The following is a 27,246-nucleotide window of genomic DNA, read 5'->3' on the forward strand; positions in this document are numbered from 1 at the left end:
GGGGCCGGGGTTCGCCCCCTCAGTGTCTCCCAGGTCAGGCAGACGCGGCCGTTAACGGCTGAGGCGCGAGCCGCCGCTGGCGTCTCCCCGGGCCGCCGCTCCTCCGGGGGCCCTCAGGTAGGGCTCGCGCCGCCCGCCCCGTTGCTAAGTAACGCGGTCGCCTCTTCCGCCCGCCGGCGGCCGGCGTCTCCCTCCAATGAGCGCGCGGCGGGGGCGGGCCCGCCAGGTTGCCCGGGAGACGGGGTTGGTTTCTCTGCGCGGCGGCGGTGGCGGACGCGCTGTGGGCGCTGCGGGAGGACAGGTGAGGGCTGGCGGCCGCCACCGGGGAATGGGCCCCGAGCTTGGCAGCCCGGCCGGGCGGGTGGGAGGCGTGCGGTGCGGCGTTTCTTGCCCTGCCGTGTGGCGGGCGGGGAGGGGCGGCCCGGCTCCGGCGGTGGAGTTCGGTGCGGGCCCGGTTGTCCCGCGGGCGGCGGTTCCGTGGAGCTTTGCCGGGCCGCGCCCACCTGCGGCCTGGGGACGGAGCTGTCCTGGGTACCTTTCGGGGCTTCGGGCGCTCCTCTGAAGTATCCAGGAGTGGGCTTGGCGGTATTGTTGGGTTTTTGCGTTGGTTTTGGGACTTTTCTACTATATGCGTATCTCTGTACAAACGTGCCTGTGCGGAAACATAAACTTAAAATCGAGTAAACGTGGAGGCAGCAATCTCTGGGAGAAGCAAACTGTGTGGAAAATGCCTGCCCTCCGTAGGGAGGGAGAGCTTTGGGCTTGTTTATACTTCAAATGCTTTTCCCAGCTGGGACAAGTGTAGGAGGGGGAAGCAAAAACAAGCTTAGAAAATTTAAAAAATTATTCGAGTACAAAAGCAAACTACTCGCTAAGCAAACAAAGCTTATGAAAACAAATTTAAGACAGCAGATTCCACAAATGAGGAAATAAGTATTTAAATTTTTTTTTTTGTTAAATTAATTTCTCTGATATCCTAAAAGATGTTGCTTTACATAGAAATGGTCACACAACAATTTGAGAAACTGGCATGGCATGCAGTCAAAATCCACTTGAGATCTTTACTTAGAATGCTGTAGTAAATATCATAATCCTGGATTTTAAATTCGATGAAGACCATAATGTTCTTAATAATTGGCTTAACCACTCTGTTATATAGAACATAAATACTTGGAAATCTCTCTTTCAAGCCTAAAAACTGTTTGTTTCAAGAATATCTTTCTGATGGCCATGCACTCAGTCTTTCAAAATTGTCATGGGCTAGGGAGTTTGTTGTGTCTTTTTCTAACTAATTCTAGAGTTTAAGTCCCGTCTATGTTAAGAATGTAGAGCTTTCTGGTTTTATGCCTCTCTTAAAAAATTTGTCATGACATTATGCAGTTTACTGCTCTTCTTAAGAGCATTTAGGGGGAAGAATTCTGATGATAAGCACAGATAGTAAACAATCAGATGTTCTTCAGACTTTAGCAAACTATTATTTTGCTTGTCATTCATGGTAAGGCATACTTCCCTTTGTTTTAAATTAAGTTCAAGTTGCTAACCTTTGCACTTCCTAATTTTTTGTAGTCCTAAAATAGGGGAAATTCACTTAGGTTGTGCCAGTTGCAAATAAATTCTTTTGTGATTAAAGGCACAACTGTATCAGTTACTTCTATATTTTAAGTTTTCTACTGGAGAAAAAGTGCCTTGCACAAATCAGTCAAGCTGAATTTGTGTTACCATTATTTATGTTTTGCATATAAGAATTGTTCAAAAGCTTCAGTTAAGACTGTAGTAATCTTTGGCTAATTGTTGTAACCCATGTGAAGACATGGTGACCTAAAGAACTTGCAAAGGTAATATGGAGTATGTATGGAGTAATACAGATAACGCAAACATTTTAAAATATCATGGAAGTATTGTTTTACTTAGTGATTTTTTTTTGGTAACTTATTAATTATTCTCCCTGACAAGATGTCTACAGTCTTCTTCCAGAAGTGTCATTCTGTGTGTTCTATTACAGCAAATCTTGGATTCGTGGAGTAGCTCTGGCTATTTAAAGGACTAATAACACAATGATAAACTTGTAATTTAGTTGTCTGCTATGAGGAATGTTTCCACATAGCAAGAGCAACATAGGGGAGTCCTCACTGAGTTTGACTAATGGTCTGTTTAACTCAGGGTTTCTAGCAGTGGTAATAGGAGATGATAACTTAGGGAAAGCATTATTTCCTCTTCCTGCAGTCTGTGAGTCAGAGTTGATGTGGACAGTAAGAGTTACCTCAGCAAATCCTGGTGAAGACACCGTGTAACTTGCATATTTTGTTAGATAAGGCAAAAGATAGACAGCACAAGAAGAGAAGTAAACATCAATATAACATTTGAATTATAGCAACTGGCAATGAGAACTGAGAATTCATCTTTAGGGTATAGGCAATTCGGTGACATAGTGTCGTTCCGGCCAGCAAATATTTATAGTAGCAGCTGAGCTGTATTCTGGACACTGGCGGACAGGAGCTTTGTATGGTATTCTTTTCCCCATTTCAGTCCTATAATAAGTACACCTTGGTTGAATCCATTGGGGCCATTTCTTCCTTATCCTGCTCTAGCACAAGTTGGAGAATTTGGTTTTGCTGCTACAAGTGGGGTTCACTACTTTAGCAGTTAAGGCTGGTACAGTTTTGCTGACTTTTTTTATGTTCTTAACAATATCATATAGTAGCTCTCAAGACTGTCTTGTCATGAAGTGTGGGAACTCATCTCTTCCAGTTCTTTCTGTCACTTGATGGTGTTACCATTTGTGGTGATGACATTGACTGCACCATCGTCTCTGCTAAGGCTCTTTGTTAGATTTTTCACTTGGGCTACTTTGTCCAGTTTTATGTGGGAAGTTGTGTGTAACCACACAATTTGATAATTAGTAATTTCTAAAATCTTCATCATTAATGAATCTTTCCATTCAGTGTCTAATTTCCTATTTAATGATGGGAGACCCCCAGCTCTTGGAATCAGTTGTTGAAGTGGAAAAAGAATGTCATTGAGGGGGAGGGGGGGGTAGACTGTGTATTATATGTCTTATATTGGTGAAGTTAATACTGCCTTTTCCCTACTTAATGATTCTCTTTCTTAATGCTTCTACTGACTAGAAATTTGGTTCAGGTATGGAAACTTTCATCTGCTTTCCAGCCTATATGGCCGATTTGAACCCAGCTGCTTAGCCTGTATGGTATCCTGATTTAAATAGCACTTCTATATCTCTGGTAATTACCACCTCCTTCCTTCATTACTTTAAAACACTGTATCTAAAAAAAATTAAATCCATCTCTCTTGAATATGCTAAGCAAACGTAGTGCATGAGTGCCTGGTATAATGGTGTTCAGCTTCCTTCTGTGATGAAAATAGCTTTCCTAACACATTGTATATCTCTTCTTCTCATGGTTCCATCCTGTTGATGGCTCACACTTTTCCTATGGTTTATTACATTCAATATTTGACTGATTTTGTAAGGATTTTTCCATCTTCTTTTGTTGTACTATAGTTGTGTAGTTTTTACTAAATTTCATGGTCTGTTGAAACCAATCATCTCTACTTGCAGGGTTTTTTTTGGGGGGATAGAGTTTATCCCATCCCTTCAATTTATATGTTTTGAGATCTCCTATTTTGTTTCTGTCTTAGATATAATTGTTTGCATTTACCTGTGTGTACTGGGTTTGGCTGGGATAGAGTTAATTTTCTTCACAGTAGCAAGTACAGGGCTGTGTTTTGGATTTGTGCTGAAAACAGAGTTGATAACATAGGGATGTTTTCGTTACTGCTGAGCAGTGCTTACACAGACCCAAGGCCTTTTCTGCTCCCCACCCCACCAGTGAGTAGGCTGGAGGTGCACAAGAAGCTGGGAGGGGACACAGCCGGGACAGCTGACCCCAACTGACCAAAGAGATATTCCATACCATATGGTGTCATGCTCAGCATATAAAGGGCTGGGGGAAGAGGAAGGGGAGACACGGATGTTCGGAGTGATGGTGTTTTTCTTCCCAAGTCACCGTTACGCATGATGGAGCCCTGCTTTCCTGGGGATGGCTGAACACCTGCCTGCCCATGGGAAGTGGGGAATGAATTCCTTGTTTTGCTTTGCTTGCGTGTGCAGCTTTCAGTTTATCTATTGAAGTGTCTTTCCCTGAACCCACAAGTTTTCTCACTTCTACCCTTCTGATTTTCTCCCACATACCACTGGGCGGGGTGGAGTGAGCAAGCGGCTGGGTGGTGCTTAGCTGCCTGTTGGGATTAAACCACAACATTGCGCCATTAGACAACCTGCTTTTGCATGTTACTCAGTCTTCTCTTTCTCAATGAGACATAAATTGCCTAGTTTATTGATAGTCTGAACCCTGATCTCTTTGGATTTGACCTTCTATATTCTCTTTTTCAATCTGATTAAAGAATCATTTTGAGTTCTTACGCTAGAGTTGTGTTGGTTTGGGGTTTTTTTTTTGCATCTAGGCAAATCAAGGTCTACTATTTTTATCGTCATAAGTTCCTTTTCAGATTGTTACCTATTGTCTGAAAATACTTGTAGTGGGAGATTGATAATGATGGAATGAAAGGGCATATGTCAGTTCCTGAAGATCAATTTCATACATAAGTTTAAATGCCAGGAAAGAGAAATTAAGACTTTACTTTGAGTCTGAGGTTAGTGTTGAGAAGAGTTCTGTAATCATTTGTAACTAACCTACAGCACATTTTTTTTAATATACTTAACCTGCTGGATATGAACATGCATGTAGTTGTATCCGGTTCAGATTTCCAGAGAATGGTGTGCAATCTTGTTGCAGTTAGAGGTTTCTTTTTTTTTTTTTTTTTTTTTTTTGGAGGTGGTTGTGATGTATGCTTTTTTCAGAGTTCTTTTTGCTTTTGTGGTTATTAAAGCCCAAGTGGCCCCTGAAGTGTCTGAACATAAATGTTTAATTGACTGCTCTGTAAAAATTCTTAGGGCAGAAAGTCTCTGTGTTTTAGAACATTATCTTGGAGACAAACTTTTAAATGGTGATCTGTTTTGCCAATAAAATCAAGTCAATCTTGCCTGTGTCCAGCTTCAACTAGTTTTCCAAATTTTGAAAATTAGTATTAACAGATGTGTAAGAGGGTACAGTTTGTACAAGATGTGGATGTCATCCACACTTTGGCTATTCAACTTCTCTTAGCTCACCAAATCCATTAACAAATACATACAGATGATGAATAGCACAGGGACATGACCAAGATCCAAGGGATTTTAAATATTACCTTGAGCTTCACAGAGAGAATTATTTCTTCTTTTTTCATTAATTTTCTTTTGCCTGCTTTCAAGTTACCTACTTTGTGGGGTTGTTTGTGCTTCAGATGCTGAAATTTTTTTCTGCTAAGGAAAGTTCTTGGTACGTTAAGTTAAATATACTGAGGAAATGTTTTTCTTTTTTCTTATCTCTGCCATAGAAATGTACTTAAGATAATAGTACTTATTTCTTTTATATTTAACATCCAAATCACCAAAATATAGCTTGAAAAATGATTATTATTAAAATGTTTACTTCAAAATGTGTTCATTATCATTCCTGGCAGGGATTTGCACTATTATAATCTAAATTTGTTGTAATCTAACATGTTTCTGAAGAACGCGTTAAAATGGAATGACTTGCAATCCAGCTAGACATAGGTAAAACTTATTAGCATGATAGAAAAAATACATGCAACATCTTTCTTGCCGTATTAACTGTTTGCTGACAGAGCGAACAACTTTTTTCTTTTTCTTTCTTTTTTTTTTTTTTTTTTTTTTCAGAAACTAGGGCACTTCATCTTTGAGTACATCCAGATTTTATAGAGTCATAGAATCATAGAATGGTTTGGGTTGGAAGGGACCTTAAAGATCATCTAGTTCCAACTCCCCTGCCATGGGCAGGGACGCCCTCCACTAGACCACGCTGCCCAAAGCCCCATCCAACCTGGTCTTAAACACTTCCAGGGATGGAGCATCCACAACCTCTCTGGTCAACCTGTTCCAGTGCCTCACCGCTCTAACAGTAAAGAATTTCTTTCTAACATCTAATCTAAATCAACCCTCCTTCAGCTTGAACCCGTTACCCCTTGTCCTGTCACTACACTCCCTGATAAACAGTCCCTCACCATCTTTCCTGTAGGCCCCTTCAGGTACTGGTAAGCCGCAATTAGATCTCCCCGGAGCCGCCTTTTCTCCAGGCTGAACAATCCCAACTCTCTCAGCCTGTCCCCATAGGAGAGGTGCTCCAGCCCTCTGATCAGCTTTGTGGCCCTCCTCTGGACTCGCTCCAACAGCTCCATGTCTCTCCTGTACTGGGGCCCCCAGAGCTGGACGCAGTACTCCAGGTGGGGTCTCACAGGAGCGGAGTAGAGGGGCAGGATCCCCTCCCTCGACCTGCTGGTCACACCTCTTTTGATGCAGCCCAGGACACGGTTGGCTTTCTGGGCTGCAGGCGCACACTGCCGGCTCATGTTGAGCTTCTCATCAATCAATACCCCCAAGCCCTTCTCCTCAGGGCTGCTTTCAATCCTTTCCTCACCCAGCCTATAGCTGTGCTTGGGATTGCCCTGACTCACGTGCAGGACCTTGCACTTGGCCTGGTTGAACTTCATACGGTTCGCACGGGCCCACCTCTCCAGCCTGTCAAGGTCCCTCTGGATGGCATCCCTTTATGTGTGTAATGATTATGAAACTGAGATAAGCACTTCAGTATAGACATAGCTTTGTGAATAAGGTTATAATTTTTCTCCATACATATGTAGTGTGCCCATTTTGTCTTTTTTGAACAAGGAATTTGAAAATCGAAGAGATACTTAACTTTTCTTAAAAGCACTATGTATTCTTTACAGAATTTGAATGGAAACATCTGCTAAGCCATACTAACATTGGTACTGTATACATAAACATACTCATTTATATTTTTTCTTAAGAGACGTTAAAGTTATTTTCTTAGGAAAAAAAAAAGACTATAAAAGTTTCAAGATCCAATTATGGAACATCCTTAGGAAGATATGTGATCAAGTCTAATCTACTGCTATTGTTGGCAGCTAGAGCCTAATCTCCTCCATAAACTGATAAAGCTCAATCTTAAAAGTAGCTATGTTTTTGACCTCGTACTCTTGTGGGAAGGTTGTTCTAAAGTCTCATCCTATTGCAGATCTTGTGATGATAATGGTGTTGCACATCTGTTACTAGCAGCTTATTTTAATCACTGTAAGGTGGCCTGGCTATCCTGTATGTCATCTTGTCCTGATAAATCCATACAGCTTGTTGGGAAAGAGCAAATGAGGGGAAAAAAACTAAAAAGGACAACCATTTAGAGCCCTGTTTGTGTTTGTACTGTTAGTAGTCTGGGAGGAGTAGGGGGAAATTCAATTCTTAACTGACATCATATGACATAGGAGCACTGAGACATAAGTCTGCTGTCTAATTATCCTATGATTGCTTATCATACAGCCTTACTGTAAACATTATATTATTGGGTTTTATTTTAGGATATTCTTCATGTAAAGGTTTTTAAAGCACTAATTAATAAATAAAACCTGAGGATTTTAAACTTATTTCTTTACTATATATATAACTTCTTCTTTTAAACTGATTTCTTTACTATAGATACTGATGTAATGTATTTACATAATGCTGTACAAATTATGAAAATAATGAAATTTTTATATTAATGTAATTTAAAGAATTTTTGAAGCATTTTGTACTTGGGGTTTTTTTGTTGTGTGGGGTTTTTTTTGTTGGTTTTTTGTGTTTGGAGTTTGTTGTTATTATGGAGACATTAATTCCTGTAATAAATTTTGTGGCGTCAAAATGTGTCAAAAGAGAAAATGTAAAGTTGTAGCATGTTAATCTTTAGTATATAGTCATTCGGTAGATAATTTTTGGTGCTATGATGGGGCATGTTATGAAATAATGTCTACATGGTTTTACAGAGAATTAATTTTGTCATGGAATTGGGTACAGCGAATCTGCAGACAAGTTTACTAAATACCGATTTCTATGAGGTATAAATATAGTCAATTAATTGAAAATCATTCTTAATTTTGAAACATACTTAATGCTACTGAATTCTGGCAAGAATACATCAAATCTGACTTTTTAAAGAAGTTATACAGGCAAATGTCTAAATATTTCTCTGTGTAAGATTTAAACAGAAACATAACAGTGGTTAGAAATGTATTTGGAAAAAAGTGTGTGGTTGATTTGGGACAGTACATCAACTACAGATTATTAAATAATAGCAAATGGTGGCAAAAGCTGAGGATTAAGGCAGAGAGGTTTCTTACCTCTGTTCCCTTCTTGAAGATATTTCTTAATAACTGAAATATATTCCTGACATCAGGTATTGCCAGATAACATAGGAGAATAGTGTCAGCTTGTTCATTCCAATGACATTTAGTTAATTATTTTCAGATGTAATATTTTATCCTTTCTTTTCTAGGTAAACTATATATGTATGTTATATTTAGCAATATGTTTTAGTTTGTAGAGATTGACGCCTTTCTATTCTTCAGCATCTCCTTTCAAGCTCTTACAAGTTTACATCTTTGTAGAGAGCAAGGTAGTAGCTTACACTCACAAAAAAAAAAAAACAAAAACAAACCCAAAACCTGCACTGAAGTATCCAGAAGTGAAATCAACTTTGATATCAAATACAAATAGAAGATAAACATTGATTATTTTTTGTTTGGATTTTTTGTAATTCTTGACCTTTGTAGTGCTGATCTTGAACCACACATTTTAATGTTCTTATCCTAAAGCATCACAACTTACAACATCACTTCCATTTTATCCTTTTGACTGTTCTCGGGTTTTTGTGTTTATGCCTAGCCAATCAAACTTTAGGGCTAAGTATTCAGCTGTTTTATCTGTGGTAGTGGAGATCGTAACCTCCACTAACTGTCACTATTCTCAAATTGCACATCCTTCCTATTATCATATAAGGCAGAATCATTAAAAGCAGTTGGCAAAACACAATTACTATTTTATTCCTGCTGGATCATATCTTAGAGGAAATTTCATAGTGTATGGGCTTTCTGTCCTGTCTAATGTCCACACTTAAGGTAATTGAAGGTTGTCATCGTCAATAAAGTAACTCTTCACTTGGAATTAATTCCTCTCCTACTTGAAGCTAGAAGACATTTCTAATTGTGAAATCATGTTGAACTGTTCAATATCTAACTTTTCTGAGAATGATTTGATTTAGGAAACCAAATAAGGATTAAAGAACCTTGTATTGTCACTTCAGTGTTCTTCAGACACTAGTTTTGTGAATACGTGCAATGTCTGTTACCCTTGATAGATGATGCTCATAAACTTGAGAAGAAATTTCCTTTACAATCTCAATATCTCTGAGACTATTCATGCCACCAACTGGTAAAGCTGGAATTTATTTGTTTTAAACATTTAGCATAAAGTATAGACATTTTTTCCCAGTATCAACACTGTATGTGAAGGATTCCAAAAGTTATTTGTTCAGTTGCTATATTCTACAGTGGCACATAGCTGCTTGTGATAGCAGATCCTAGAATTGTGCTGGCTACATGCATTACAGCCCTCATAGGAGTTGCTTGTATGTATAAGTGGAAATGCCTTGTATGAATAACAGTACCTCCTGTACTCCATCCATCTCCTTCATCTGCCTAGTTTATACTCTTCCTCCTGACAGCAAGCTGCTTTGAATCCCTGTAACTCATGGTTTCAGAGCTCATAGCTGTGGAATATCTGCCATTTATCCAGCTCTCTGCTCATGGTCCCGGCTCACTGAGTGTCTAGGCAGCTGTTGATATCCTCTCGAGCTCCCCACTTCCAGTCACTCCCCATCTCCACAGTGCAGCTTTCACGTTATGGACCATCTTCTATGGTTCCACTTCTGTCTGTCCTCCCCACTTGAACTCACATGGGGTTGTGAAGTTGAGAAATCATCATCTAGAACAAAGTTCTCGTGTCTTCTTCCAACAGTGTACTGAAAACCTGCCAGGGTGGAGGGCACCAGAGACTTGGTGGACAGAGGAAGTTTTCAATTTCAGTTGAATGTTGTTAGGTTCTCAAAGGTAATTCTGCCAGTGGCAGCTGCTTCCCATGACTGTTATACTGTGAGAAGATAAAATTGGCCACAGGCATTCAAACTGAGGCTCTTTCTAGATCAGAATGCCAGTGTAGTGACCTCTCGTGAGCTTACAAGACTCTCTAACCTGATCATGATATGGCATCAAGAGTGCTGTTGTTCTGCATCTTCCATTCCAGCAATGCAGAGGCTCTAATTGGCCTGACCAGCCCATAACTCTTGTTCAGCAATCTCCATCTTTGCCCTCTTTCCTCCCCATGCCAGGAGTTTTAACTGTCTGTGTTCAAGGCAAGCTCTGCTACAGTGCAGCTGTGTAACCTTGGGTCAGACTGTGTGAAAACAGTGAAGTCAGGAGAAAGAGCTTGTCTGGGCCTCCATCCATGCACCTTCTGCCCCCTGGCTCTAGAGCTGCATTGAAGCTCCTCAGGCCCTTGCCTCGGTCTTTGCCTGAACTGTTCCATAGCCACACTGTGTCTGGTCTTAACACCTTGCTGCTCCTGACCTGGCCTTGCTGAGTTTCTGTCTTCAGCTCGGATTTGCTTTGACACTGTGAACTTGTCTGGTGATCACTGGACTATCAGCTGAACCTGGTTACCATCACTGGACCTGTTCTGCTGCTCTTGAGTACTGAGGGACTGTGCAACTCTACAGTGAGGTTACCCCCCTGCCTGCTTTGAGGTCACCTTTGGCTCCTGGCTTCCATACTTTTGAAAGTAACCTACTTGTGCTGCTCCCTGTTGGTCTTACACAGGCAGATAAGAGCCCAGCTCCTGATGGAAAGTCTCCCTCAGATTCCAGACTGAGAGATGAGGAGTAAAGACTGCACAGTTATGTGAAGGGGAGAGAACAGAATCCATGGTCCTATATTGTCCAACTGCCTCTTTGGAGTTGTAGAGGTGTACCTTCTCCTGAGCACGTTGACTCAGTGTGACAGTGGGACTTGGTGAAGGCTGTGGATGGTCTGGACAATGCACTTAAATATGTGCTAATATGACTGTGGATGCAGGAGGTGCTAAGCATTGTGAAATGACCTAGAACAGCATTAAATCTAGAATGCTAATTTTTGTATACTTTTAGTTGGCTTCTTTGTATATCTCACTTGCCTTTTAAAATTCACACGGCAATGTAAAAAAGCTGAACTGCTGAGCCCAGCAAGATATCTTGGGTTCCTCTAAAGTATGTTCTTGTAAAACTTTTAGGGAAATACATATTCTATTGTAGCATTGGTAGCTATTGCAATTTCCACCTCAAATGATGAGAAGTTAATGCTTGTGAGTGCTAAATAGTAACAGACCTTTCTGACTTGTAACATACATTGATAACATTATTCTCATCATGTCATATATTTACATATTAGTTATTGCATATGCATAACAACTTGAGTTTCTTAAATGTAGTTACTTTACCATAGTTGTTCCCTCTAGGAGTTAGGTCCTGACCCTTAAAAGCATAAAATTATTCTATCACTCACTGAAATGAGAGTAGCTAGTTCCAAAGGCAGGATTGTGAAAGGTCTGCAGCATAGGCTTGATCATAGAATCCTAGAATATCTTAAGCTGGAAGGGAGCATGGAGTACATGGAGTTTCATTCATCCTCCACTGGAGTATTATTATGCCAATAGTATAATAGTTTTTCCAGCAGTTGGGAGATGAATAATGGAATAGACAAACAAATATAATGGATCCATGATGCATTTGCAGCTTCTAGTCTTTCTTGTTTTAGTTTTCAAGTATAATTTAGTACAAAGCTTTTTACTTTATTTACAGGTAATTGTAACAGATTGTTTTTAGCAGTTTAAGTTCCCATCTGCTGTCCTGTGAAGATTTTAATTGTGTCTGTACCTTTGAGCTGATGATATCACCAGTTTATTGAAAGGGTAATACTGTATTCATATTCACTTACCCCTTGCTTCCATGATGATCCTGGAACTAAATGTAAACCACAGTGTTAGTCTCTCTTGAGAGACTCATTATTCTAACAGGTTGGTATTGAGACTAGAAAATTCAGTTCACGTACACCTATAGCTGTTCCACAATGTAAAACGGAAAAGATTTGTTACTATTGAACTGCATGTAATACTTTGCTCAGGATTCTGAATGATGCCATGTACCCTTATAAAGAGACAGAGCAGCACGAAAGCAAAAGTTTTCCGAAATGCAATAGTATTAATTTGTTTGAAGCCATGATTTTGAGGTGTAACAAGCAGTAATAATGTGGATATGATTTGTTTAGCAAATTGTAAAATTTTTGTTCATAGGAGTGGTACATCAGTAACATTTTTATCATTTAGTCATAGACCATGGATATGGTCAGGCATTTCTTCAGCCATATGAATACAGGTGTCTGAATTAACCCTGTGTTTCTCATATAGTTTGAGGCCATGCAGTTCTGTGCACTTTGCATTGTTTATGTTTGAGCTGAAGTCTCAAAGGCCAAGTAATGTGAAAAATTTCATCGCTATGGTGGAAAGTTCCTCTGTATATTCTTTTGTATATATCTATTTATCTGAAGGATTGTATAACCACAAAAAAATCTGCTAATCTGGGAATGCTACTTCCCATAAATATAGTGGGTGTCTTGATTTAAATTTTTATTATTTTGTGCATGGTTTGTTTTTTTTTTTTTTCCCCTTGGGTGTTATAATTTCCTAGTAAGAGATTGGAAAGCAAAGGTATTGCTGCTTTTCTTTATTTCCCTGCTATGGATCTGAGAGCGTAGCTTGCTTATACAATAGCTTTAATGGAAATGATGTGTGCTAGAGTAGGACTTGTAATGACACTGAATTGCTCTTTGGAGAAGGTAAGTCTTGTTAACCACTAACTCTAGGTTAATAACGTGGTATTTCCAGCTGTTCTTTTCCTACGTGGCTTCATTTATTTCTTGATTGAACAATTGACTTCACAGTCTTTGCATTTAAATGCTTTTGCATTTATTATATTAGAAATTTTGGGAAACAGCTTATTAATCTAGTACAGAAAGGCAGAGTTTGTCTGGGTTCTAGATTTCTTAAGAAACTGGGGGTTTTTAGTTCTCCATAATCTCTGTTGAGGATTTGATAGTTGCTGCAACGATGTAGTCAGGAAGATTTGTATAATTATGTCTCCTAAACAGCACAGCTGATGAAGTGTGCTGCTGCAGCACTGAATTGTGGTGTGAGCAACACAGCTTTTATGCCTCTTTTCACCTCTTGTTTTCATTGGTATAATGCACTGTGAAACTTTGGAGCATACAAGAAAAGGATAACTAGCTGCAGAAGGAATAAATACAGTTAGATAATCTGAAACTCTCCTGAGGGAGAGAAAAGAAGCGGATGCATTCCGATGAATTGGTGAAAATTAGACTTTTTAAATTTTCCAGTCAGCGCTGGTGGCTGTAGCTGAGTCCTTCGGGCTCCACTGGCTGTGAACAATGGAGATTCAGATTTTTTAAAAAGGTAAAAGAAAAGAAAGAAAAAAGATGTTAAACATAAGACGCTTGGCTCTTGAGATAATCATGGCCCCTCCTACTGTGCCAGTTGAAACCACTCCCTACATAACCAAAACATATCACTCCCCATGACTCTGAAGGTATTTTACATTTCAATATAAGCTTTTGTGCAATGAACCACATTTCCTATAGACAGTACATTTGGAAAAAAAGGAAAATAATTTTTTAGGACACAAATAAGAATGACGCAGCACCTCATTTTCAGAGCTCAGAAGCACTGTAAAATCAAGCTTGAAGCACTAACCTGCTTTAATTTAAAGTATTGGAATAGATAATCTAGTAATTGTTTTAGTGTTGATTGCTATTTTCCAGTTTAGAATCCAATACATATAGCATTTAAGTTGCTCCTAAAAGTATTTCAGATTATATATTTATGAATCTAAAGCTTATTACTATAGAATCATATGACAGAGTTCAGATCTGATCTTTGGGGAGCTTGTTGTAGTTTTGAGTAAATTTTACCATAGGACTCATTGTATTTACATATGTTCAGGTTCTGTATTTTTTATTTCAACTGTGCCTTCTGTCATGGCTTGGATGACTTATATTTCCCACTGGTTTGATGAAGATGATTGGTATGAAGGACAACAACGAGTAAGAATTGTTTAAATTAATCTTTTTCTCTTTTACTTCCTTTATATTTTTCTTCTTTAAGCTGCTGTTTATTACTAGTACCAAAAGTAATAGTTCTATAGTGGTACTAAGAAGGGATTTTTAGTAGTTTTAATGAGGTCTTGAATAATAGATAAGTACATGTAAAATGAGTTTTTTGAAAATTAGTGTTGCTAGCTGGATAAAAGATATTGGAAGTTTGGTGGCCACCTGCTTGCATTTTTTTAGGCTGCATAATTTAATGAGTAGTAATTCTTTATGTAATGAGAGAAATCAAGCATTTAATTTTATTTTATCAGGAGGAATTACTATACTGTGCATGGAGTAAACTAAAATAATTATAAGCAGTAATAGAGTAGAACAAAAATATTTGGGAGATATTAAATTCACCTAGGGTCATTTCCAATTTATACCTTGGATATCTGTATTTTTATTAACATTTTTTTCCAAGGAGGAGGAGTTGTTACTATAGCAACATTTGCAGGGTCTCTTGGATTACTTTTTTTTTAGTGTTTATTAACTGCATGCCTTGGGCGAGCTTCATCTTCTGCTGCTTTCATGGATTTATGGTGGGAAGTAAATATAAGTCATATTTCTTTCACTGTATCAGGCTCCTTTATGTAACCATATATTTTTGTAATTTCTGTTTCTCACTTTGATAGTATATTCTCAGCTATTGAATAGGAATGCAGGAGATGCTACTGAAACATAAGGGCCAGCAGCTGCTTTAATTGTATTATGTATTACTTGGTTATGCCAGTTATATGCTCATAAGTATTGAAAACTAGCAGATTTTAATGTTTTTCCACTGTTCTCATTTTATGTGTTACTCAGGATATGAATGTTTCAGATGTGGAGCTATCTTTTAATAGCTACTCATCAGGGATTCAGGTGCAAGATGTGTCAAGAAGTAACTCATTTTGAACAATTCCTAATTTATGATAAACTAGCAAATGTCATCTGCAAATGGTGGTTGCAAGAGTCTAGCCAAGGTTTCTGGTGTTTTTGAAGAATCTTGCTGAAATTCAAAGCCTTGTCCAAGGCGCTCTTTTCTTGCATCTGGTAAATTTTCTGATTCTTCAGTAGCCAGAGACTATCTGTGCGCCATGAAACGTATAGAAAAGTAGAAAAAACTTCTTCTAACTTTTGCAGAGTAGCATACAAACTCTCTGTCTGTACTTCTCAGTGGTAAGCTAGCAGCCAGACCTGACACTTTAACAAGCCATAGTCTACCTAGGTTAAATCCTCCTGGGGAGTATGAAGGGGTTAACTTGTGTTTAGGGCAGTACATGCATAAACCTACATAATTATTCTGCATTATTCTACATTATTCTACACTGTGACTGTCACAATTAATGTAGTCAGTCTTTGCTCATCTTTTGCCCAGAAGCAGTTGCTTGAAGTAGTGTGTGTACAGTCTCTAGAGTAGTAACTGCAGTTTGATTGTCCACATCAAGAGCTGAAAATTTTTTAGCGTTTTGTGGTATTCCATGCAAAGTAAGGAAGAATTTTTGTTTAAAGGGAGCAGCTGAACTGATATGAACTATCTGGTTCTTAAGAAATTATAACTGAAATATGACACTGCCATCTATCTCTTTGTTTCTAACCTTTTTTCTTATGGATCTATTAAAATCAATGACAGCTGATCTTTGACAATATGCGTATGTCAAAGTTTTTATAGTGTAAGATTTCTTCTCATCTTCTGATGTGCTTACTTTTACTTTTGAGATTCCCCAGATTCATAAAGTAATACATATAAATACATTTAAATGTATTTATAGCATAGAATAGAATTTAGAAAATGTCCAGAAACAGTGAAGTTTTTGGAAATTTCCTTACTTTGTTTAGTCTTAGTAAATTTAATTTGTCTATTGGCTTTTAAGTTGCATACGTACCAGAATATTTCCAATTATTCTTTATTTCATGGATCTGGACATAATAATCAGAATTAAATTTCTTAACATGGCTATAATGTTCTTGGTGTTTTGCAGCCCTATTGGAAGAGGGCTAGTACTAATTATGCTTGTGGTCTTACATGAGACTCAGTGCTATTGAGGCAGGCACAGTCAGGAAGAAGTTAGTTTCCGCCATGTCTTGCAGACACACAGAGATTTCTTGATATGTTTGAAGACCTTCATGTTTTTAGCAAGATAAATTCATTGTCCATTACCTGGTCCCATTGGGTAGGGTAATGAATTTGAAACAGTATGGTTCACAGGTCACTCTTTCATCTCCAATGGTTTCCAGGTAAATATACCTGACATCTTTAAGGAGATATGGTTTTATGTCACTGAAGAAAATCTTTAATTATTACATTATCATTGACATATTGACAAAAATACTGGTACCTGGGGACAGTAGTCTGGATGAGATACAGATGTGTCAAACGTACAGAAGTGACAGCAAGCTTTCCACATAAGAAAACATCGAAACTTAACTGGAAGATAGTGACAACAGAATGGATAGGAGCAGAAGGCACTAACACTTTACTACATATAGCTGTTCAGAAACTAGAGATTTATATATACAGAAGGATGCTGATTAACATACAGATACTGTATATTCACTTTTGTGTGCCATATTGTATATGTACTCATTTGGACAGGTCATACACCATATGGACCGCAATCGCTAACAATATAAGGATATGTTATTGCTTGTGCTTGATGGTTAGAAATTTATGAATACTTATAACATGCAAGCACATCTCTTGATAATTAAAGGATGCTAAGTGATGGATTTAAAGAGCTGTTGTTATTCTGCAAATATCATTGTAGTACAGTTGGGAAATAGAGTGAGCAAGGAAATACACTGAGTATCTGAAGCAGAGAGAAAGGAGTTAGATTAAAATTAAAATGGTGCCTGTTAAAGAACTGCAGTTGCCAGGCTACTGACACTGCCGTTCTGTGTGTGTGGTGCGACACAATGCTCAGTCTTTTTTCCTGCATCCTTTAGTAACTGCATTATTCTGTGAACATCAAGGTTTAGTTCCTTCATCTGTCAAGTAAAGTGATTTCATTCTACAACCAGAGCAAGATTTTGCATTTTTGGGAGCTGCAAGGTATTGGAATGAACATGGAAATTCTTAAGTGGTTTACAAAAAATGATACCTATGCTAAGGTAGGGATTATTAGGCATTTATCTTTAAGTTATTGATATATAGCCATGTCTATGTATCTAGTCCATTCAGTTGTTATTTTAAAATATTAACTCTATGGTATACAGAATTTCAGTTTAATTTTTTTTCTATATTTAGCAACAAGGAAGGACTTAGAATGTTGCTGCTCATGCCAATTGAAAAGAAAGGTTTTTGTTGTCCTCCATGTTCCCTTCATCTCCTTGGAAACTGTGGGCATCCTTTGATAGCTTTCCCAGTGTTGTACATTGTTTACATGCACAGCGTTTTTTCAGTGTATACTTAAGAGTCCAATATTATTACTTGTACATCCCTTGTTTTGAAATAAAATGCTTTTTTTAACAAAGTACGAAAAATCTCCATTGTATAAAAATGCAACACGTGTGAAATCATACATACATATATATATATTTATTCAGTAATACTGCATTTCTAGTTTTCTGCCATTTTACTCAGGCTGTTCTGATGAATGCTGCTTTCTCCCTTATACTATAAGTATGTTAAACAGAAATTTATAATGGCTGAAAAGATCTGCAGGAAATTGCTCTAATGCAGATACTTACAAGAGAATAAGTTAATATGCCACACAATTGTAATTTGTTCTTTTAGATACTATTGTATTGAATTTCAAAGCAAATGCTTCTTCTTAATTACAGTATTTTTTGTAAAACAGTATATGGCTATTAACAAGGAGCAGGAAATATTAACAAGTTTAAACCAGCAAATATTAGCAAATAAAGTGCGAATTCCTTTCTGTAACACAGCTCAGAATATTTTACATATGTAGGTTTTTTACATATACTTAAATAGGAAAAATCTATATGAAGTATCCAAGTTTAATAATGTTTCTTAAACATAAATTATTAACTCAATGAAATAATGATATATCACAAAGCAGCATTTTTTAATCTAAATGCTGATCTTATTTAGGAGATGTTTTCATTAGAATATCAGATTTTAAGAAAAATAGTATATTATCAGAAATGATTGTTTTAAATTAAACTTGTGAATGAGGCTTCTGTTGGTGAATGTCTTGAAAAATAAAGTTATCTTTTGTTTTTAATCTAAATGTAGAACAAAGAAAAGACAAATGTGGTGTTCTATTTCAAATACACTACTTAATATGACATATCCAGTAATGCTTACAGACATGCGTTTAGAACTCGGCTGAAATAACTTTATAGCCATTTGGTGACAATGATTCTTGGTCATGATTAATCAAGCCTGAAGTCTAATCAGGGACATATGCATTTGGAAACCATTAAAATACCCTAAACTATGTAGAAGTCCTGATGACATGAAAAAAATATATAAAAGTCCCTTTATTTTTAATCGGCTGCATTTGGAAAACATGGAAATAGTAACACTGGTAGTGGAACTATCTCCAAACCCAAAGCGCTAGTCTGTTTTATGTGATCATGGTAACTGTAAAACCAGTGTAGAGGACCTTTTTCTTTTAGTTCTAGATTTCAGCACTTAGGCTTGGAATCCTCCTTATTCTCAGCCGCTTACAGTAGTATTTTCTTATAGACTAGACTTCATGTATTCAAGAATAACTTCTCTCTCTCTTATATCAAGGCACAAAGGAAGATTTACTGAAAATATTAGCAGGAAATTTTTTTTGTACAGATTACTGCAGAATCCTACAAGATAAATCTGTTGTTACTCTGAAAGAAACATTTGTGGAATTCTGTTTTGGCATCTGTAAGAGATATTAACTTTACAAACAATTTTACCTGTAATCAAACCACAAATTAAACAAGATTTAAGACAGTATTTTCTTACAGATTAAACTTCATCAAATCAGGAACGTCTTAGCTCCCATATGAGAACATAAAAAAGAGGATCTGTAGAAAATGAGACAACTCTGTTATTACTATGAAATAAATATTTGTGCACTCTTACCATCTAATGAGATGTTATCAATCTTACGTGCATTAAACCTACAAACTAAACCTATGATAATCCAATATTGTACATCTAATTCACTTTGACTTCACCATGGCTTTTTAAATGTTCCTTATCTGTTTGCTGACATACCTAGTGTTTTAAGTATAATTTTCCCTGGAATCAAGAGCAGAAACCAAGAGTTCTGCTTCCAGGTATTATTCTGCTTGTTAGTAAATTGTTATGTAATCAAATGGATGACTTTAATTTCAGAAAAAGTGTTTGTTAATGGTGCCAGTTATTTTTTCATTGTGACTGGAAAAAATCTGTGTTGCAGTTCTGAATGCCCCAAATCCAAATATTTCTGAATATGTGATTGATACTTTAGTTGCACAGAAGGGACTTCTGGAATTTGTAATTTTACTAGACAGTAAAAGAACACTAAATGGCAAAATCAGAAATTTGGAGACTATTTCTTGTTAATTCGTGGTGATGATGATGATTCTTTAAATAATAAGATAAATTTCTTTCTATGGGTCTCGTGTTGCTTATAATATGAGATGGATTACAAATGAACTGTAAATTGATGCAGTTTATGTAACTGTTCTCTCTAGAATCTCTAATTTATTTGCTGCAGAAGTCAGAAGAATTAATATTGTTGGCAGAGACAAAGAGGGAATATAATGGCCAAAGCACTAGTCTGTACCAGCGCTGTAACTTGTTTTTCTGTATATTTCTGTTGTTGTACAGTCTTCTTTATCAAAATTTTCAGAGGTTAAACATGGGTACTTCATTTTCTTTAGACATTTAGAACTCAGAACCTTTAATCAGTCCCAAACATTCAATCTAATCCTGATCTTCTGCTAAAGAAGCACTCAGAATAAGTCTCTTTTTTTTTTTTTTTCTCTTTCACACTTTCCAAAGTGAAAGAGAGAGACTTATCATCTCATGGAGGTTGCTTCTTAAATTTCTTCATTACTACTTATCAACCAAGTAGGTACCCCAAGCAGATAAGAAAAACAGAAGTTAAAGTTGATCATTCAACTTCATTTTCATCCCTTGTATTTATGCATTAAAATGAAATTTTGTTAATATTTATATAAATTTTTTGTCAATATTGACTGATAGAGTCCCTCGGGTGCTATAGGTCACTATCATCTTACTTTTGTACAATACTTAATACTGGTGTCATTGAGAAAAATATTTTCCCTCCATATGGTTGATATCAAGTAGGTGGAAAGTGATCTGCAGACAACATATCTCTGCTAAAGGTGTTACACAGCAATGCATTGCATAACTAACCCTTGCACTTAATCAATAGTTGTTCCCTCAAAATACTTGATTATGTTTTAAGTCTCCTTTTTTTCTTTTTAATTCCCTTGCCTTTGTGGGGCTTGAAAATGGACCTAACGCTTGGTAAATTGAACATAATGCCTTGTCTTTTAAAGATTATAGTCTCAGCTCTGTGACCTAAAGATCTCCTACCCTCCATACTCCATGTAATGCTTTTCCACGTAATGTCCCTCAGTCTATTAATCTATCTACCGTATAGACGCATCATGAAATGAGACATTCTATAACATAGTTGGAGGAGTAAATTTTTATGTCTAGACCTTACCTGAGCCCATACTGAAGCACTCAGTGATACGATGAAACTCAGGAGACTTGTTCTTCACCAATCTGTACACGAAGATTCTTTTCTGCTGGAACTCTCACTGACAAAAGTACAACTGCTTTTCTGTATTAGGATTCTCTGCTATCCCAGATGAAGTCATACATATGAAGAGGTTTCAGCTATGGGTTATCTAAATATCCTGTGTATGGGTAGTACTTCAGTTGTGCTCACAGAGCCTTGTTTGAATTGATTTAACTTACATGCAGAATTGAGGAATCCTTTTTGCAGCTGTTTGGACCTTGTTCTGCAATTTGCATCACCACCCTGGCAGACTTTGATCCACCTGTTCATCCATCAGTTACAGTTGTGTGGCCACTGGAGCCTTCTGTAGTGGTGGTAAAGCCACAATTATTTCTGGGGGTTGATGGAGCAGGCATTGCATCAGTTGACAATTGGCTTTAACTTGGGCTGTTTGTATCACATGAAGACTGATTTCTAAGTGAATTTAGAGCTTCTGTAAAAACTGATGGCCTTCCCAACTTGTCTGCTGTAAATGTAACAAGGCTCGTTTTGAACATTTTCTTAAATCACTGAATGGTTGAGGTTGGAAGGGACCTCTGGAGATTATCTTGTACAACCCACCCAGGAGTTAAATTTTAACAATACCTTTGTGTGGTGGGTTGACCCTGGCTGGGGGCCAGGTGCCCACCAGAGCCGCTCTATCACTCCCCTCTTCAGTAAGGCAGGGAGGGGAGAAAGGAAGATGGAAAAACAACCCCAAACCCGTGGGTCGAGATAAAGGCAGTTTAATGTAGCTAAAGCAAAAAGCCGCACGCGGAAGCAAAGCAAAAAGCAAAGATTATTCTCTACTTCCCATCAGCAGGCGATGTCCGGCCACTTCCTGGGAAGTAGGGCTTCAGTATGCATGCCCCTTACTCCGGAAGACAAACATTGTAAAAAAAACCAACGAATGCCCCTGCCCTGTTCCTCCCCCTAGTCTCAGTTTCTTACTGCTGAGCAGACGTCATATGGTATGGAATATCCCTTTGGTCAGTTTGGGTCAGCTGTCCTAGCTGTGTCCCCTCCCAAGATCTTGCCCACCCCCAGCCTGCTGCTGGAGAAAAAGAAATGTTGGAAAGACAGCCTTGATGTGTGCTGGTGCTGCTCAGTAGTAGCCAAAACACTGGTGTGTTATCAACAGTTTGCTAGCTACCAATACACAGCACAGCACCATGAGGGCTGCTGTGGGGAGAATTAACTCCATCTCAGCCAGACCCAATACAATCTCCACCCCTTATTCCATACCATTTGTGTCGTGATCACGCTCCACACACTTTAATACATATACATATATATTTTATAACTGTTTCATTGTATTTACTTCTTATTAACTACTATTTCCAGTCCTTTAACAGATAGATGTTATTCTCCCATTCCATGAGCTTCCTCTGCTCCTCCAGATGTTCATGAACCGGCTATGACTTGGGCCCAATCTGTCAGGATGGGTGTTCAGGTTCAGTTGCTGGGCACCAACACCGGCTTGCTTTGGGCTGTTGTTGCATTCATCTGGCTCCTTGCGAAACTTGCTCTTTGTTGGTTTGGGTCATTCCTTCTACATTACTTCCTAGAACGTACAACTCACATTACAGATTATTTTACCCCAAGGTTAAATCTCCTTGAGGCACACACCGGGTCTCCCCATCCTTCTGCATTACCCACCAAGTACACCCAGGTCCTTGAGCGAAGACAATCCCAGGAATGGGTTTGCCTTTTCCCATGGGAGGAGCAATCCACACCGCCTTCCCCAGCCACTTTCCCATGTGTACTACAGGGACCTTGTCTCCTCCCACAGTATGTAGGGGTTTTGTTTGGGCAGGACCAGGACGGTTAGCAGATCCTCTGGTATTAATCAGCCAAGTGGCTTCTGCTAAATTTGTATCCCAGTGCTTCCATGCCCCATTACCTAATGCCCTCAACATAGTCTTTAACAGTCCATCATATCTCTTGATCTTTCCAGAGGCTTGTGGGTGATAGGGGATGTGATACACCCACTCAATGCCGTGTTTCTTTGCCCAGGAGCTTATGACGTTATTTCGAAAATGAGTCCCATTGTCTGATTCAATCCTTTCTGGGGTACCATGTCGCCATAAAATTTGCCTTTCAAGGCCTAGGATGGTGTTTCGGGCAGTGGCATGGTTTACAGGAAATGTCTCTAGCCAACCAGTAGTTGCTTCCACCATGGTGAGTATGTAGCGCTTGCCTTGGCGTGTTCGTGGCAGTGGCCCAATATAGTCAATCTGCCAGGCCTCGCCATATCGAAAACCCAGCCGCTGCCCTCTGTTCCAGGGAGATTTTACTCGTGTCGCTCGCTTGATTGCAGCACATATTTCACATTCATGAGTGACTTGTATGATGGCTTCCATGGTCAGGTCCATCCCTCGATCACAAGCCCATCTCTATGTTGCATCTCTCCCTAGATGTCCTGATGTTTCATGGGCCCATAGAGCTACAAATAGCTCACCCTTATGCTCCCAGTCCAGGTCCACTTGAGCTACTTCAATTTTGGCAGCCTTGTCTACCTGTTCATTGTTTTGATGTTCTTCAGTGGCACGGCTTTTGGGTATGTGAGCATCTACATGACGTACCTTCACAACCATGTTTTCTACCCGGACAGCAATGTCCTGCCACAATGCAGCAGCCCAGATGGGTTTACCCCTGCGCTGCCAATTAGTCGTCTTCCACTGCTGTAGCCACCCCCATAGGGCATTTGCCACCATCCAGGAGTCAGTATAGAGACAGAGTACTGGCCACTTTTCTTGTTCAGCAATCTTTAGGGCTAGCTGAATGGCTTTCACTTCTGCGAACTGACTTGACTCACCTTCTCCTTCAGTGGCCTCAACAACTTGTGTGGGACTCCATACAGCAGCTTTCCGCTTCTGATGGTTTCCTACAACATGACAGGATCCATCAGTAAACAGCATAACGCCTTTCATCTTCTGGTAACTCATTATATGGTGGTGCCTCTTGGGCACAAGCTACCTCCTCAGGCAGTGCTCCAAAATCTCTACCTTCTGGCCAGTCCACAATCTCTTCCATGATTCCTGGGTGGTTGGGTTTCCCCAGTCGAGCTCACTGATTGATTAGTGCTACCCACTTACTCCATGTAGTGCTGGCTGCGTGATGTGTAGAGGGAATGTTTCCTTTGAACATCCAGTGTAGCACAGGCAATCGCGGTGCCAAGAGGAGAGACGCTTCTGTACCAACAACTTGTGAAGCAGCTCAAATCCCTTCATGTGCTGCTAGGATCTCTTTTTCAGCTGGGGTGTAGTGGGCTTCTGATCCTCAATACCCCTGGCTCCAAAACCCTAATGGTCGACCTCAGGTTTCTCCTGCTGTTTTCTGCCAGAAGCTCCAGGTGAGGCGATGCTCCCCAGCTGCAGTGTAGAGTACATTTTGTACATCTGGTCCTGTCCGGACGGGTCGAAGAGCTACTGCACGAGCTATTTCCTGTTTGATATGCTCAAAGGCTTGTTGTTGCTCAAGACCCCATTCAAAATAGTTATTTTTCCGGGTTACTTGATAGAGAGGGCTCACAAGCTGACTATAACCTGGAATATGCGTTCTCCAGAACCCCACAAGGCCCAGGAAGGCTTGTGTCTCCTTCTTGTTACCTGGTGGAGACATAGCTGCTATCTTGTTGACCACATCCATAGGCACATGACAGCGTCCATCCTGCCATTTTATTCCCAAGAACTGGATTTCTTGTGCAGGTCCCTTGACCTTGCTTTTCTTTATGGCAAAACCAGCTTTCAGAAGAATCTGAATTACTCTTTTTCCCTTCTCGAATACTTCTTCTGCCTTATTGCCCCACACAATGATGTCATCGATGTATTGTAGATGTTCAGGGGCACCGCCCTTTTCCAGTGCAGTTTGGATTAGTCCATGACAAATAGTAGGACTATGCTTCCACCCCTGGGGCAGTCAATTCCAGGTGTATTGAACACCTCTCCAAGTGAAAGCAAACTGTGGCCTGCATTCGGCTGCCAAAGGAATTGAGAAGAATGCATTGGCAATGTCAGTTGTAGCATACCACTTGGCTGCTTTTGACTCCAATTCATATTGGAGCTCTAACATGTCTGGTACAGCAGCACTCAGTGGTGGCGTCACTTCGTTCAGGCCACCGTTAACCTCCACCCTCCATCAGACTTTTGCACTGGCCATATGGGACTATTAAAAGGTGAATGAGTCTTGCTGATGACTCCCTGGTTCTCCAGTTGATGAATCAGCTCATGGATGGGAGCCAGGGAGTCTCGATTTGTGCGATATTGCCACCGGTGCACTGTCCTGGTAGCAATTGGCACCTGTTGTTCTTCAACTTGCAGCAATCCCACAACAAAGGGATCTTCTGAGAGACCAGACAGGGTAGATAACTGTTAGATCTTCTCTGCGTTCACAGTGGCTACACCGAAAGCCCATCAGTACCCCTTTGGGTCCTTGAAGTACCCTCTCCTGAGGTAATCTATGCCAAGGATACAAGGGGCCTCTGGGCCAGTCACAATGGGGTGCTTCTCCCACTTGTCCCCTGTTAAGCTCACCTCAGCCTCCAATACGGACAGTTCTTGGCATCCCCCTGTCACTCCAGAGATCCGGATGGGTTCTGTGCCCCTATACCCTGATGGTATCAGTGTACGCTGTGCACCAGTGTCTACCAAAGCCTTATACTTCTGTGGGTCTGATGTGCCAGGCCATCAAATCCACACAGTCCGGTATACCCGGTCATCCCTTTCCTCCTCCCGGCCAAAGGCAGGGACCCTCTATTCCTGTTCCTGGTCAGAGTATTCACTGTCTGACCCTCGCAGTGACAGACCAGAAGTCCCCTCACCAGGATCAAGGGAGGTGATTTTAGTTTTACATCTGGGAGATCGCTGTTTGCCTTCTCATGTCTCTGTAGCAACTACACTGATGGCCTTCTTGGGTGTCCCCTTCTTAACAGCTGTCTTCCCTCTTAGTTCACAAACATGGGCTTCCAACTTAAAGGTGGGTTCACCATCCCACTTCCTCCTGTCCTCCTCTTGGTCACACAGGAAAAACCAGAGTGTACCACGTGGCATATGCCTGGGGCTCCCTTTCCCTCTGACCAGAGCAGGAGATGACTGATTTCTTGGGGTACCTCTGACAGCCAACTTGCTGGCCCGTAGGGAGGAGGAGGTACAGAGGTTTTCTTCAAAGTTCTGAAGCCAAGCAGACACCTTCTCCACAGTTGGTGTGTCCATATCTGGGAAATACATTGCTGCCAAGCTGTTAGAATATGATGCTGGGGCACTTTGAATCACCTTCCTCCACATAGCCCGTGTGCACAGGACATCCTCTGGATCTTTGGAGACCTCCTCATCATCTAGATCACTACAGATGACTTCCAACACCGCTAGTTCTCTCAGGTACTGGATGTCTTTGTCTGCGGTGGTCCACTTTCCGGGGCAGTTAACAAGATCTTCCTTGAATGGGTATCTTGCCCTCACACTTCAAAGCAGCCGTCTCCAGAGACTGCAAATTGCTGTCTCTTTTCCAATTCCCCTCTCAATTCCTCGGTTTCTAGCTAGGGATCCCAGCTGTTTGGCTTCCCTGCCTTACAGTTGCTGACTGTCAGCCCCATTATCCCAGCATCGAAGCAGCCAGGCAGCAATCCACTCACCAGGCTGGCAGCTGTAATCTTTCTGCATATCTCGAAGTTCGGATGAGGTCGGAGACTGGGTAGTTTCTGCTTCTTGTCTTATTTCTCTCACTCCTTCCTCCCACTTCTTTGCTGAAGGACCAGCTTCCTGCTCAAACCTCTCCTCCTCTTCTTCCTCTTCCCTTACTAATCAATGATATGGACCTGTTCACCTCCTGGTCCACTGTTTCTTTTTTACTACTGGGGCAATTACTGTAGTTGTTATTCTTTGTGTCCCTATCTCAGCCACAGTGTCCTCAGCTGCAGTTTGGGTGCCTTCCTCAACCACAGTCTTCTGAGAGTTCTGCACTGTGGCTCGATAGGCCCAGGCCAGGCCCCAGTACAGTGCTAGAAGCTGTTGGTTTTCATTGGGGTAGGCAAGACACCCTTCTATCAGGTGGCATGTCAGTTTGCTGGGATTGCTTGCCTGTTCAGGTGTGAAGTCCCAGGCTATAGGAGGTGATAATCGCCCTAGGAACCTGCCCAAATCCTTCACGCACCTTGCCACCCGGGGACCGGCTGCCTCAGGGCACGTTTCAGTATTGCCTCACTCAAAAGTTGTCTCCCCTTAAACCAGGACAAAACCAAACTCCACAACACCCGTAATATGCCAGCCGTATTAATTAGTAATATTAATGAGCTTACATAAGGGTGAACAAGGACCTTAGGAGCCTGCATAATGAAACCATCCACGTCAAACCCAGGTAGAGAGAG

General features: G+C 40.0%; 1 protein-coding gene across 3 annotated transcripts in view; it reads left to right on the forward strand.

Annotated features, from left to right (window-relative positions):
* Positions 1-249: 249 nt before the first annotated feature.
* Positions 250-27,246, forward strand: part of WDR17 (WD repeat domain 17) — a 66,002-nt gene continuing 39,005 nt past the window's right edge. For 2 of the 3 annotated variants that reach the window (XM_075751908.1, XM_075751909.1), the window contains exons 1-2: positions 264-301; positions 14,066-14,166. In XM_075751908.1, coding sequence (XP_075608023.1) covers positions 14,101-14,166 — 66 coding nt within the window. In that variant the 5' untranslated portion in view covers positions 264-301; positions 14,066-14,100. Of the gene's footprint in view, positions 302-14,065; positions 14,167-27,246 lie in introns of all 3 variants that reach the window. The other variant, XM_075751910.1, reaches the window with a different exon arrangement.

The sequence above is a fragment of the Balearica regulorum genome, chromosome 4 (genome assembly GCF_011004875.1).
Source record: "Balearica regulorum gibbericeps isolate bBalReg1 chromosome 4, bBalReg1.pri, whole genome shotgun sequence".
Classification (NCBI taxonomy): Eukaryota; Metazoa; Chordata; class Aves; order Gruiformes; family Gruidae; genus Balearica; species Balearica regulorum.